This window comes from Ursus maritimus, unplaced genomic scaffold (genome assembly GCF_017311325.1).
Source record: "Ursus maritimus isolate PB19 unplaced genomic scaffold, ASM1731132v1 scaffold_11, whole genome shotgun sequence".
Classification (NCBI taxonomy): Eukaryota; Metazoa; Chordata; class Mammalia; order Carnivora; family Ursidae; genus Ursus; species Ursus maritimus.
Genome location: NW_024423453.1, coordinates 70,695,089 through 70,711,032, shown reverse-complemented (window position 1 = coordinate 70,711,032; position 15,944 = coordinate 70,695,089). Strand labels below are relative to the sequence as shown.

At 36.3% G+C, this 15,944-nt stretch overlaps 1 protein-coding gene across 2 annotated transcripts in view; it reads left to right on the top strand.

Moving 5' to 3' along the window:
- The window catches only part of PIWIL2 (piwi like RNA-mediated gene silencing 2), a 70,332-nt gene that overhangs the window by 30,899 nt on the left and 23,489 nt on the right, over window positions 1-15,944 (top strand). For both annotated transcript variants that reach the window (XM_040626542.1, XM_008702086.1), the window contains exon 19: window positions 846-951. In XM_040626542.1, coding sequence (XP_040482476.1) covers window positions 846-951 — 106 coding nt within the window. The remainder of the gene's footprint in view (window positions 1-845; window positions 952-15,944) is intronic.

The window sequence follows — 15,944 nt, the reverse complement described above, 5'->3', positions numbered from 1 at the left end:
ATATTTTGTGTTATAGTAAAAGTATACTTTACAAAAGTATGCTAAACTCTTTCCTCCTCTATCTTCCTATTAGTTTATTCCATCTATTTACCAGACTTGTCAGATCTGTAAGTCTGTTCCCCTGGCTGTGGTGTAATCTTCAGAATAGGGGCTGTGTCTTAGTGGTTTTTCCCCACCAGGAACGAGGGATTTTTTTTTTTTTCTGATTGTAAAAACAAGGCATGCTCATGCAGATACCTGCAGAAATTTAGAAAGTGAAAATTCCTCATGGGCCATGTTTTATTAACTAGCACCAAAGGTTTAATGTATATATACTTTCAGATTCTCATTTATGCACATAGTAACATGTGTAGGTGGTGTATATATGTATACAAAATGGCATATTACTATGTATACTATTCATCAGCTTGTTTTATGTACTTAAATTGTATATTGCAGATGTTTTCTCATATCAATATAAACAAATCTCAACCAATTCTTAACTGCTGCATGGAATTTATTGTATGCTACAGCACTTTTTAGTCCTCTGTTGGTGGATATCAGGTGGTTAAATTTTTTCAGTTGGAAGTGGTTTTGTAGCAAATACCACAATTATGCCTATATTTTTACATTCTATATGTGACATATCTATATGGAAATATATATCTATCTATATCTATCTCTCTATATATCTGTGCCCATATTGCCATGTGTTTTTACCTGTAACATAAATGCATTTACTAGGTACTTGTTGTACTGGTGCATAGAGGAGCCTGTGTGTACTGACATTCAGATTGTGGGCCTTCCTCTGTGAGTGTGTGTTCATCTTTCTGTCTTTTCTCTCTCTCTTACTGCCTCCTCCCCAGCACACTCACAAAATGGTATTCACGAGTGGTATTCCAGATGCCTCATCAGGAGATTGTGGATAGCCTGAAGCTGTGCCTGGTGGGCTCCTTAAAAAAGTTTTATGAGGTGAGGAGAACAGAAATTTTAAAGTTTCAGAGTTTTTAAGGACTGCCTATCTGACCACTCTAAGAGGAAGTGTGATTTGGTGGGAGGGATCCCAAATTGAAGGTGTCTCCTAAACAGACTGAAAAGTTAGTCGTTGCTGAGCAGGCAGCTCAGAGGGACTGCTTTCAGGCTTCTACTTGTACAGAGCAGCGAAAGAGATAAATACTTTGATTTTGCTTGGTAAGTAATGATTATTCCCAGGTTGTCAATCTGATGCCTGTAGACATAATCTTCATGCCCTTATCAGCGAAGTGGGGGTAAATTTCAGCAATTAAAGCAGCTTATGAATTTACTCAGCTTTTTATGGCTATTATTAGGCACTTTTCATTTTGGTTCAAGACAAATGCCTCCCTGTAAATCACCCCTAGAACTCCCAGGAATGCTAACCATGGAGAATTGCTGTCATTAAACTGATATTGGGTCTGGCACAATGAGCAAGCAAAGTACTGGGTTTTACCTTGGCCAGTACATCAAAGGAAGTGCTGATAAGTGGCTTTCATTTCTTAGGGTCAGAGTTAGCCCTTTGCATGGAGATTAACAGCAAGAAATTTAATAATTTCATATGATTGCAGTCACTAGAACTCCACCTTGTTTCTTTTTAAATTAATGTTTCCTACACTGATCTCAATAGTTTAGCATCCTTTCAGTATTTGAGATTATGTAAAAAAAAAAAAAGTTGAATTTTGTCTCTAAGGAGATATATATATATATATATATAAAAGTCTATGTGTATATCTATATCTATATCTATATAGGTCTATGTGTATATGTATATATATATATATATATACATATACACACACTTTGTCACTAAGTCCTACCACACCTTCCTTCTTTTTGTTGTTGATGCTATTGTTTCCCTTCAAGCTCTGTTAAGCCCTAGTGTTTCAAGGCTTGCTTCTTTGAAGCCCTTTCCATTTTCCCCCCACTGCTCCATCCCTTAGACTTCTTTATGTTCCTTCTTCTGCCAAGGACCCTTGTTTATTTATTAATTTTTTCCAAGGCCCTTGTTTATATTCTGTGTAGTGGCTATTGCATTTTGCCTTTTATTAGTTAGCTGTATCCTTATTTATCTTTCTCTGACTAGTGAATTACTTGAGCAGTGCTTGGTTATTGATGGCCGTGTAACAAATTTACCCTAAAACTTAGTGACATGCAATGAGCATTTATGATTCTGAAGTCAAGAAGTTGCACGTGGTACAGTGGGCTCTGGTGCCTCTTCATGTGGTCTTTCCACATGAGCTAGTCTGGGCTTCCTCACAGTATGGTGGCATACGGTTCAAGGGGTGAGCATTCCAAGAAACTAGAGCCGGGTGGAAACCATGTTGCCTTTACACTATCACCTGAAAGTCATACAGTATCACTTTCACTGCATTCCATTTGTCCAGTAGTCTCATTATGAATATGCCTCATATTTGGAGGAGCCAATGTGGGGATGGGATAGATTTGAATAATGGATCTGCTCTATAAAGCTATCACATACATTTTCATATGTTTGTAGTAACTTAATTACATTTTCCCCCTCGATTTGCCACTCTTTGTTCCTTACAATAAATTTGTGCAGAACTCTTCAGCATAGAATTTAGCTGGTGGTTAATTAATCCAGTTCTTTCTCAGCCCATTCATTCTTTCATCAGTATTACATCTTGAAGAAGCATTAACCCAGTTTCCCAATATATTTGCCTATCAACATCAGTATTATTGTAAGACTTGTTTAAGTAATGTAACTGATTCTTAACCAAGGAGGTTAGTGTCCCATCACATAGCAGTATGGTAGTAAATATAACCTGAAATACGAGTCAAAAGATACTGAGGCATCACTAGAGTTCCACTCAGGCATGAGTAGTTAGTCCAGTTCGTTGTCATACTACATGACCAAAATATCTACCAAAGCTGTGCCACTTAAGTTTGCAGCTTTCATTTGACATTGTCAGGTTCTAAAAGCAAGAACAGTCTCAGCAACATGGCTCTGCTTTTTCAGGCATGTGGTATACTTGAGCTAACAGGCAATAATATTATCTCTTATTCTAAGCCTGTTTTGAGATACCAGTATAATATTGGATTTCCCTGATTGCATAACCATTGATTCATTTCTTTATCCTCAGCTACCATTCTTCCTTCTCTCCATTTATACCCTAACTTCTCTATCTTTGGAAGGAATGTTAGGTTTGGCCCCTCCGCTGGTGGTGTAGGTTGCCGATAGCAATGCTAGTTTGGTAGGTGCTTCCCCCTTAATCCACTCCCATTCATATAGGAAAGGGCTACACAGGTACAGAATTAGTGACCTCTCTTGACCACTAGGCGGTTTAGCTGCATTTCCTGTGAACCTCAATTTTGCTAGAGAGGTGAAAGCAAGATTTACCCCATCAGGCGCTTGGGAATTTCATCATAAAGGTTTAAAAATATAATTACAGTTTTTTGCTTAGAGGCTGTTATAGAATGAATTATACCCCCCCACACACAAACAAAGGTATTGACATTCTAATCCTCAGTACTAGTGAATATGACTATATTTGGAAATAGGGCCTTTGCAGATGATGGAGTTAAGATGAGGTTATTAGAGTGGGCCCTAATCCAGTATGACTATGTCCTTATGAAAGGAGGAGATTTGAATACAGAGCCAGATATACGTAGAGGAAAGACAATGTGAAGACACAGGGGGATTGCCATCTACAAGCCAAGGAACACGTGAGGCCGCCAGAGGCTTCAAGGGAGTCGTGGAAGAGATTGTCCCTCATAGTCCTCAGAAGGAACCAATCCTGCCAGTACCCTGATCTCAGACTTCTAGCCTCCAGCCCTGTGAAACAACACATATCTGTTGTTGAAGCCACTCAGTTAGTGGTACTTTGCTGTGGCAGTCCTGGTGAACGGATACACTGTTCATCCCAGTTCTGGCACCTGCAGTTCTGGTCTGAGAATCAGTAGGAAAAAAGTGTGTTGAGGTCACGTGGGGAAAACAAAAAAAGTATTGTTGTTACACCAGCACTTTCTCCACCCCTCCTCTGGGATCCCCCAGAGAAGGGCAGACATCCTCTGGGCCCTGCTCATGTCTAGTGTCATGAGCAGGTCAACCCTTTATGCCTTTATTCCCTCCATTTTAGACAAAAATGTTTCAATTGTCCATTTTATTCTCTATCAAACTGTTACTCTGAGGATGAAAATGTGTTCTTTGGTCTGAGGAAATATGAGTCGTTAGTTCAGATTGGTGCAGTATCTTCTGTTTTAGGCTTTTTTTTTTTTTTTTTTTTTTTTTTTTTTTTTTTTAGTATTTCGAGCATACCAGCAGGTATGCATAGCCCAGTCTACAATAGATATCTGTTTATGTCAGGAACTGTTTCTTGCCTCCTGGAGCTATCAGGGTCAGTCTAACTTGCCACCTATGTGCAGGGCCTTCCCCTCAGGGAATCTACCCCAGAACCATCTGTATTCTCTGTATCTCCTCTCGTCAGGCAGAACAATTCTTGTTGGCATTTTGCACTTCAGAGGGTGCAAGAGAAATGTCTAGATTCAACCCATTTCTGCATTGTTGCAGCCTCCAATGTCCATTCATTTCATGGGCCCAGGTGTCACCTCAAGCAAGCACACCAAAATATCTGCTTGCTAGTTCCAACCTCTTTTTCATTCTGGAGGGAGGTAACTGTTCCCCATTCACCCTTCACCTATTTACTGATAATGTCTACTCTGTTTTTCTGTCTTTATGGATTTACTGATTTTGGATACATTACATAGAAGTAATCATAAAATATGTGACATTTTGTGTCTAGCTTCTTTTGTTGAGCATGTTTTTAGGGTTCATGCAAGTTGTAGCATATATCACTACTTTATTCTCTTTTATGGATGATTAATATTCCATTGTGTGTTTATTCTGCAATTGGTTTATCCATCCATTATTGATGGACATTAGGACTTGTTCCTACCTTTTGACTATTGTGAATACTGCTGTAAATATACCTGTATATGTATCTGAGTACCTGTTTGCATTTCTTTGGGGTATATACCTAGGAGTGAAATTGATGGGCTGTAAGGTAATTCTGTGTTTAACTTTTTGAGGAACAAGCAAACTCTTTTCCACAGTGGCTACACCATTTTCATTCCTACCAGCAATGTACAGAGGTTCCAATTTCCCCAATCCTTGCCAACATTTTGTTTTCCATTTTTAATTATAGCCAGTGTGAAGTGGTATCTCATTGCGGTTTTAACCTGCATTTCCTTAATAACAACGATGTTGAACATCTTTTCATGTGCCTATTGTCCATTTGTATATCTTCTTTGAAGAAATCCTTTCAGATCTTTTCTCCATTTTTTAATTGAGTTATTTGTGTTTTTGTTGTTGAATTGTAAAGTTGTTGTTTTTTTTTTTTACATATTTTGGATACAGAATGCTTGTCTGATAAATGATTTGCAAATATTTTGTTCCGTTCTGTAGAACGTCTTCACTTTCTTGATAATGTTAATTTGATGCATGAAAATTTAAAATCTTTATGAAGTCCAATTTATCTCTTTTTCTTTTGTTTCTTGTGCTTTTTTGGTGTCAAATCTAAGAATCTGTTGCCAAATCTGAGGTCATGAAGATTTACCCCTATATGTTCTTGTAATGGTTTTCAGCTTTAGCTCTTGTATTTGGAACACTTGATCCATTTTGAGTTGCATTTTGTATATGGAGTGAGGTAGGGATCCATCTTTATTCTTTGGCATGTGGTTATCTACTTATCCCAGCACTACTTGTTGAGGAGACTGTATTCTTTCTCCATAGGATGGTTTTGGCATCCTTGTTAAAAATCAGTTGGGCATAGATGTTTATTTCATAGGGTTTATTTCTGAACTCTGAATTCTATTCTCTTGTCTAAATGTCATTCTTTTTTTTAAATTAATTTTTAAATTTAAATTCAATTAATTAATATATCATATATTATTAGTTTCAGAGGTAGAGTTCAGTGATTCATCAGTCTTATATAACACCAGTGCTCATTACTTCATTTGCCCTCCTTAATGTCGAACACCCAGTTACTCCATTCCCCCACCCCCCCCGTCCATAAATGTCATTCTTAATGTCAGTACAAGGTTGTTTTGATTACTGTTTCTTTTTAGTTAGTTTTGAAATCTAAAAGTGTGAGTCTTCCAGACTTGTTTTCTTTTTTGAATATTATTTTAGCTGTTCAGCGCCCCTTAGAGTTGTATATGAAATTTCCACTTCTGAAAAAAAAGCCATTGGAATTTTGATAAAGATTGCATTGAATTTGTAGATTTCTTTGCACATGTTGCCATTTTAATAATATTTGGTTATATAATATATAGACAGAGGATATTTTTTTCTGTTTATTTAGGTCTTTAATTGCTTTCAGCAACATTATATAGTATCCATGTAAAAGTATTTTACCTCCCTGATTAAATTTATTCCTAGGAATTTTATTGTTTTAGATGCTATTGTAAATGTAATTGTTCTCTTAATTTCATTTTTGAATTGTCCATTGCTGATGTACAGAAACATAACTGGTTTTTATGTATTAATCTTTAACCTTACCACTTTTTTAATTTATTAGGTTTAGAGCTTTTTCTTTTTTCAAAAATTCTTGGAATTTCCTATTTATGGAATCAGGTCATCTCCAAATAGAGATAGTTAAACTCCTTTCTTTCCAGTTTGGATTCTTTTCTTTTTTTTAAAGATTTTGTTTATTTATTTGAGAGAGAGAACACCCACGTGAGGAGGGGGAGGGTCGGGGGGAGGGAGAGGGAGAGAATCCCCAATGGACTCCGAGCCGAGCATGGAGCTCAATGCAGGGCTGCATCCCACAACCCTGAGATCATGACCTGAGCCAAAACCAAGAGTCAGATGCTTAACTAACTGAGCCACCCAGGCGCCCTCCAATTTGGATGTCTTTTGTTTCTTTTTCTTGCACAGTTGCTCTAGTTGGAATTTCCAGTACAACTTTGATAGCAATGGTGAAAAGCATCCTATTTTATGTTTGTAGGGGAATAGTAAGTCTTTCACTGTTGAGTATATGTTAGCTGTGAGTTTTTCGTAAACTTGCTTTCTGATGTTAAGGAAGTTTCCTTCTATTCCTAATTTGATGAGCATTTTTCTTTTTCTTTTCTTTTCTCTCTCTCTCTCTCTTTTTTTTTTTTTTTTGACAGGTGATGAGCATTTTTATTTTGAAGGTGTGTTGGATTTTATCAAATGCTTTTTTTGCATATTAATTTATAAAAACCTTATTCACAGTAATACCAAATTAATTTTAGTAATATACAAAAACTTTGTTCTTATATAGTTCTATTCTCTTCCTCTTTTTGTGTGCTAGTTCTATCTTAGGGTTCTTTAGAGAAGCAGAATCTAGAGTGTGTGTTGTATGTGTGTGCACACGGAGAGAGATTTATTTATTTTAAGGAATTGGATCACGTAATTTATGGAGGCTGGCGAGTCCAAAATCTTCAGAGTGGGCCAGCAGGCTGAAGACCCAGGGAATAGCTGATGTTGCAGATCAAGTTTAAGTTTATCCCACTTTGAATTCCTTAGGCTTCTTGGATGTTCAGTTAAATTTTTCACCAAGTTTGGTAATTTGGGGTCCACTATTTCTTCAGATATTCTTTTTGACCCTTTCTCTCTCACCTGTCCTACTGAGACTCCAATTATTTGAATTTGGTATGTTTGATGGCATCTTACTGTCTCAGAAGCTGCATTCATTTTTCTTCTTTTTCCTTCTTCTTTCTCATACTGGATAATTTCAGTGGACCTATTTCTTAGTTCATGGATTATTTCTTCTGCCTGATCAAATCTGTTAAGCCCCTCTAGTGGAATTTGTTGTTTCAGTTATTATACATTCTAACTTCAAAATTTCTGTTTGGTTCTTGCTTATAACTTGTCTGTTTATTGATAGTCTCTTTGGTGAGATACTTCCTATATTTAAGGTCTTTAGATGTGATTTTCTTTAGTTCTTTGAACAGTATTTAAAATACTGGTTTTAAGTGCTTGTCCAGTAAAGTCATCAACTGGGTTTATCCCAGGCAGTTTCTATTGACTACTTTTTTTTTCATGTGAATGGGCCATATTTTACTATTTCTTGACATGTCTCATAATTTTTTTATTAAAAAGTAGACATTTTTAATATAATGTGGCAGCTCTGCAAATTAAATTTCCACTCCCAGGAATTTGTTGTTGTTATTCCTTGATGGCTTTTCTGGCCTGATTGTATAATCTCTGTAATCTAGATTATGTGTAGCATTGAAAATTTCCCCTTGGTTAGCTTAGTGATCAGTTAATGACTGGACAAATATTTCTTTAAATGCCTCGAACTTGTTCTGCCCCCCTCCAGTGACTGCTACATTATTTTCACAATTACCATAGTCGTGAGGCTACAGATGTGACAGCTACTGCAGAGAAAGGGGGATGTGAGTAGAGCAAGTTAAAACACCATAAAGCTTGTGAGATTCAGCCGGTTTTATTGAGTAAATGCTCCTCAGATTATTGCAATCCTCTGGTTAGTATCCACAGTTCCAGAAAGTTTGATTTTGACCATTTTTGCAGTGTACTTGTTGCTTTTAGGAGAAGCAGATTTTTCAAGGTCTTTTCTTTCCCATTCAATTTCCTGAGGAGTACTTTTGACAGTCTTGTAGTTTTCCAGGTGGACAGTAATTAGAGTCTAGAACCCACTAAGTGTAGATGACACTAGGAAACCTCCAACATTTTGGTTTCATGCCCCAAAGAGCTACATCGTAGGAATAAGGGTGAGTGAGTGGTATATAAATCCTTAGAGCAAACTACGGCTCATCTTTGAATTATTTCTATTCCCAAAATCAGATACAGTGACCCAGAATGCTAGTGTTCCCAAGTTTCTCATAGTGCTAATACTCCAGACTCCTCGAAGAAACAAATTTAAATCTTCTCTATATTAAGGCATCATTCCAGACTTCACCTCATTTCTGTTAACACTATTTATAAATGCTATGTTTGGCATACAATTTTTAGAAAGGAATATATGTATATTATATATATACACATGTACATGTCTCCACATATACGTGTGTATGTATAGGTAGGTAGAGTTACATACATACACATATATACATATACACATATATACATGGACACACATATGCATATACATGTATACATGTGTGTATATAAAATCTATTTGCATTTGATTGAAGACTTAATGAAGAAAAAAGAATAAGAAAGCCAAGATACAAAAGGACAGAAACCCTAGGGGCATATGCTAATTCTGTTTCTGAAAGCAGCAGCTAAAATGTTGAAAAGCCTTAGCACATTTGAAAGTCTCTACGGATCAAAAACAGGAGGCCAGGGCCCCTAAATCAGTGGTGATCCTGAGTGTACTTCCCACTCTTTGGGTTGTGAATCTAAAGGTTTACAGCCTAGGAGTAAAGAAGAACTATGGTAAACTCTGAATCATGTTAGTCCCTGAATATGAATTTAGGTGAACTTGACTGCTAGTTTCACTGCCGACTTGCCAGAACAAATATAAATTCTCTGAAGAAAGGTAACATTATCGGGACACCTGGGTGGCTCATTCGTTAAGCGTCTGCCTTCGGCTCAGGGCGTGATCCCAGAGTCCTGGGATCGAGCCCCATGTCGGGCTCCTTGCTCTGCTGGGAGCCTGCTTCTTCCTCTCCCGCTCCCCCTGCTTGTGTTCCTTCTCTTGCTGGCTGTCTCTCTCTCTCTCTCTCTGTCAAATAAATAAATAAAATCTTAAAAAAAAAAAAAGAAAGAAAGGTAACGTTATCTTAGGCATCAAAATGTTTCCACAATGCCTACCAATCAATAAATAATAACTAAAAACACAGGGAGAGAAAATGGACTATAAACAGGAAAAAAAAAAAAAACAACCAGATAATTGATCCTGATCCACATAGGATTCAGGTAATTGAGTAATCAGACACATTTTAAAATTGCTACTGCCTAGTCAAATCTGATATTAATCTCAATTTAAAAATTTTAAAATTACACATTTAAAATTGCAAGTGGCTCAGTCGGTTAAGCATCAGACTCTTGATTTCAGCTTAGGTCATGATCTCAGGGTTGTGAGATCAAGCCCTACATTAGGCTGTGTGCTGGGTGTGGAGCCTGCTTAAGATTCTCTCCCCCTCCCTCTACCCACCTCTCTCTCTACCCCCATCTAAAAAAAAAAAAAAATAGCTACACTTAGTGTGTTCAAAGAGATCAAAGACAACATTAAGAATTTTAGCAAAGAATTGGGAACTATGAGGAAAAAGTTGGAATTTCTAGAACTGAAATTTATGCCAACCAAAATTAAATACTCAATAGATGGGTGTATTAGGTTGCTAGGACTGCCATAACACCGTACCATAGACTGGGTGGCTTAATCAGCAAAGATTTATTTCGTCACAGTTCTGGAGGACGAGAAGTCCAAGATCAAGGTGTTGGAAGGGCTGGATTCTCCTGAGGCCTCTCTTCTTGTCTTGTAGATGACTGTCTTCTCTCTGTCACATGGTCTTCCTCCTGTGTGCATCTGTGTCCTAATATCTTCTTCCTACAAAGACACAAGTCATATTTAATTAGACCCTATTCTGGTGACCTCCTTTCAACTTAACAACCTCTTTTTAAAGGCTCTGTCTCCAAATACAGTTCCATTCTGAGGTATTAGGGGTTAGGACTTCAACATAAAAATTTTGGGGAAACACAACTCTATGCGTAAAAATGAGTAACAGTAATTTAGACTTAAGGAAGTAAAAAGTCAACTGAATAAGAAAAAAAACTGAAGCATTGAGATACCAAGACATGGGAGATATGGGGTTAAATTATAATATATGCGTAAGTGGCCCAGAGGAAGTTAAAGAGGGTATAGAACAGAAGAAATATCTGAAAAGATGAAAAGACAATGGTAAAGAATATTCCAAAAGTGATTAAAAAAACAAAGCACAGATAGAAGGTAATCTGAGAAATCCCAAGTTGGATGTATAAAAAGAAAGTATACTTAGGTACATTATAATAAAACTGTTGAACACACACACACACACACACACACACACACCCATTAAGACCAAAGTAAAGTAAAAGAAAGGTTACCTTAAAAGAGCAACAAATGGACTAATAGCTAACTTGTCAAAAGAAAAAGTTTAAGCCACAGTTAATAAAATAATAACTACGAAGTGCTTAATGGGGCGCCTGGCTGGCTCAGTCAGTGGAGAATGGGACTCTTTTTTTTTTTTTTTTTAAAGATTTTATTTATTTGACAGAGATAGAGACAGCCAGTGAGAGAGGGAACACAAGCAGGGGGAGTGAGAGAGGAAGAAGCAGGCTCATAGCAGAGGAGCCCGATGTGGGGCTCGATCCCATAACGCCGGGATCACGCCCTGAGCCAAAGGCAAACGCCCAACCGCTGTGCCACCCAGGCGCCCCGAGAATGGGATCTTGATCTCAGGGTTGTGAGTTTGAGCCCCATACTGGGTGGAGATATTACTTAAAAAAATAAAAACTTTAAAAGAGAAAAGAAAAGAACTGCCAATGTAGAATCTAGTATCCATGAAAAATAACTTCTAATAAGGTGAAATGGCAAACATTTCATGGCAAACAGAAATTTGACAGACTTTGTCACTGGCAAACTCGCATTGAAGGAAGATACTAAATGGCATTCTTCACCTAGAAGGCAAATTATCCTAGAGAGAAACATAGAAGTGGTTACAGGAATAAAAGTGGCAAATATGGGATAAATTCAAATGAATACATACCATCTAAAAGAATATAATTCCTGAATGAATATATATTCTTGTATGTGTATAAATTTCAAATTAATGACAATAGTACATATATTAGGAAGAAGTAAATGAAATTCTAATGCTGTTAGTTCCTTAAATTGCTGAGTAAAAGATGAAAGTACCAGTTTATATTACACTTAGATTTGCTGAAGATCTATGTTGTAGTAATTTCTAGATTAGACACTAAATAATAAAAGAGTATATAACTATCAAGATAAGAGAAAATAAAACAAAAAAATTTTCAAAGGGAAGAAAGAAAAAAAATGTAGGGGCGCCTGGGTGGCTCAGTCGTTACGTGGCTGCCTTAGGCTCAGGTCATGATCTCAGTGTTCTGGGATTGAGCCCCGCATCAGGCTCCCCACTCAGCGGGAAGCCTGCTTTTCCCTCTCTCACTCCCCCTCTTGTGTTCCCTCTCTCGCTGCCTCTCTCTCTGTCAAATAAATAAGTAAAATATAAAAAAGAAAAATATATATAAAACAGCTGAGACAAATACTACCATGCAATACTTGAATCTTGAAAATGTTACATCATGTGAAAGAAGCCAGTCACAGAAGACCACAGATCCCATTTATAAAAAATGTACAGGGAATCTAGAGAGACAGAAGGTAAACCAATGTTTGCTTAGGGCTGAGGTGGGGAGAGGATGGAAAGGTAGGTGGGGTGGTGGTGATGTACAAATCTATGAATATACTAAATGTGGTGTTATATGTATTCATGAATATACTAAAAATTTTACACTTTAAGTTGGTGAATTATATGGTATGTGAATTATATCTTAATAAAAAGATTTAAAAAATTTTAAGAGCCATGCAGAAATTCTGGAGTTGTAAAATATATTAAATGAACACTTCACTGGAAGAGATTAATATCAGATTTGACTAGGCAGAAGAAATAACTAGCATTCTTGAAAGTAGGTCAATTGAGATTATTCAGTGTGAGGAAAAGGAAGAAAAAAGAATGAAGAAAATAAATAGAGACTCAGAGATCTGTAGGGCACCATTAATCATACCAACATAGACATAATGTGATTCTCAGAAGGGGAGTGAAGAGAGACAATGGAGAAGAAAGAACATTGGAAGGAACAATAGCCCCAAATTCTCAAATTTGATGAAAATCAATAGCAAACTTATCTAAGAACCCTAACGAATACTAAGTAGTAAAAACTCAAAGATATCCACACCTAGACACGTCACAGTAAAACTACTGAAAGACAAAGCATCTTGAAAACACCAAGAGAAAACAACTTACTATGTTCAAGGCATCTTTCAGTAAGATAAGACCTGATCTCTCAGAAATTATGGAGGCCAGAGGCGGTAGGAAGACATTCAAAATAATGAAAGAAAAAGGTTGAATAAGAATTTGGTATCCAGAAAAACTATTTAAAAATGAGAGAAAGCTTGACAATATTAAGCCCAGTGAAAGCAGCTAGATGTAAAAAAGCTGTATTTTACAGGTCATTGGTTTCCAGAAAGTGAAGATGTGGGCAAGAATGGGGAGTAAGTGCTAATGAGTGCAGGGTTCTTTTGGGGTGATGAAAGTATTACAAAATTAGTGCATAGCTTGATGAATATATTAAAAACCACTGAATTATATACTTCGAAATGGAGAATTTTATGGTATATGATTTATGTCAATTTTTTTAAAAATGAAAGAGAATGAATCACTGAATTATACCTCTGAAACTAATAATACACTATATGTTAAGTAATTGAATTTAAATTTAAAAATATTATTTTAAAAAATTAGGAAATGTGACTAACTGAATACAAATAAAATAAAATGTAATTAATCCGATCAAAAAAATGAAGGCAAAATTAAGGCATTTTCAGATAAAAACTGGAAGAATTTATCAATGGCACACTGGTCCCATGAGAAATACTAAAGGGAGTCCTTCATGTGGAAATGATATAACACTAGATAGTAATTTGTGTCCACATGAAGAAATAAGTAGCACCAGAAAAGGTAACCATACAGATAAATATAAAAGGGAGCAAAAATGTATTTTGTCACTTTTTTCATACTCCATGATTTAAGAAACAACTGCATAAAGCAATAGATGTAAATCTGAGTAGATGTGCATACAATGTGTAAAGATTAAATTTATGTGACAAAAAACACACAAAGGTGAGGGGAGGGAATGGAGTCATATATAAAGTTTTTTAATGTTACTGAAATTATATTAATTAACCAAATGACATCGTTCCAAGTTAATATGTTGAATCTCCAGGGAAAACACTAAGAAAAGAACTCTGAGGGGCACCTGGATGGCTTAGTCGGTTAAGCGTCTGCTTTTGGCTCAGGTCGTGATCTCAGGGTCCTGGGATTGAGTCCCACATCAGAGTCCTTGGTCAGTGAGAAGCCTGCCTCTCTCTCTTTCTCCCTCTGACCCTCCTCCTGCTTGTGCTTGTTCTCTCTCTCTAATAAGTAAAATCTTAAAAAAAAAAAAAGAACTCTGAAATATATAACAAAGGGAACAACAAGGAAATTAAAATGGTAACTAGACAGTATCTGTTTAATAGAAAATAGGGTAGTTGTGAAAGAATAGAGGGACAAAAAAAGACATAAAGCATGTGGAAAACAGTGAAATGGCACATGTAAATCTTACCCTATTAGTAATTACCTTAACTATAAATGGACTAAATATCCCATTCAAAAGTTAGAAATTAAAGAATAGATTAAGTGAAAAATAACATGGTTATAATTTCTGCAAGAGACACATTTTAGTGTCAAAGACACAGTGGGTTGAAAGTAAAAGGATAGAACAGAATTATATACGATAACAGATAGTAACCGAAACAGAGATGCACTGGCTGTACTATCAGACAGAATAGACTTTAAGATGACAATTGTTACTAAAGACAAGGAAGGACATTTTATAATGGCAAAAGTGTCAATCCACGAGGAAGACCTAAAATATAAATACATGTGAACCTAACCCAAAATAGACCCCCAAAATACATGAAACTAAAACTAACATAATTAAAGGCATAAATAGAAAATTCAACCGTAATAGTTGGAGACTTCAAAACTCCACTTTCAATAATGGATAGAACAATAAGAAATAAGATTAACAAGGAAACAATAGTTGAACAACACTGTGATCCAGCTAAACATACAGGTAAAAAACACTCCACAAACAGAATACACATTCTTCTCCAACGTATATGGCACATTCTCCCAAGATAGACCACTATGTTAGGATGTAAAACAAGACCAAATAAAGTTAAAAGGATTAAAATCGTATAAAATATGTTCTCAAACCACAGTGGAATGAAATTAGAAATTCTAATAAGAGATAAATTCAGGAAATTCATAAATATGTGGAAATTAATACTCCCGAATAACCAAGGCATCAAAGAAGAGAAAGGGAAGTTAGAAAATACTTTGAAATAAAAACAAAGATGCAACATACCAGAATTTGTGGATGTAGGTAAACAGTGCTTGGAGGGAAATTTACAGCTATAAACACCTATATTAAAAATGACGATCTCAAAACAAACCAATTTCCATCTTGAGAATAAGGAAAAAAAGAGCAAACTTAAGCAAGGAAATAATAGGAAGTAAGGAAATAGAGATTAGAGCATAAATAAATGGAGAATTGAAAAACAATAGAGAAAATCAATGAAACCGAAAGTTGGTTTTTTGAAAAGATCAACAAAATTGACAAGCCTTTAGCTAAAATACCCATGAAATATAGAAGAATAAGATTACTAAAATCAGGAATGAAAAAAGAAACCTCACTACTGACCAAATGGGGAAAAAAGGATTATAAAAACATACTGTAAACAACTATATCCCAAGAAAAATGATTAAATGAAATGGACAGACCCTGAGAAAGACACAAACCACTGAATCCCACTGAATCTTTTTGGTTATACTAAACATTTAAAGAGGAGTTAACATCAATCTTTCCTAAATTCTTCCATCAAATTAGAAAGGAGGGAACACTTCCCAGTTCAGACTATGAGGCTAATATTACCATGGTACTAAAGCTAAACAAAAATATCACAAGAAAGCTACAGCAGGCGTCTAGACGAGAAATGAAGAAAACTATGTCTTTTTTTTTTTTAAGATTTTATTTATTTATTTGACAGAGAGAGAGACAGCCAGCGAGAGAGGGAACACTAGCAGGGGGAGTGGGAGAGGAAGAAGCAGGCTCCCAGCAGAGGAGCCTGATGTGGGGCTCGATCCCGTAACGCCGGGATCACGCCCTGAGCCGAAGGCAGACG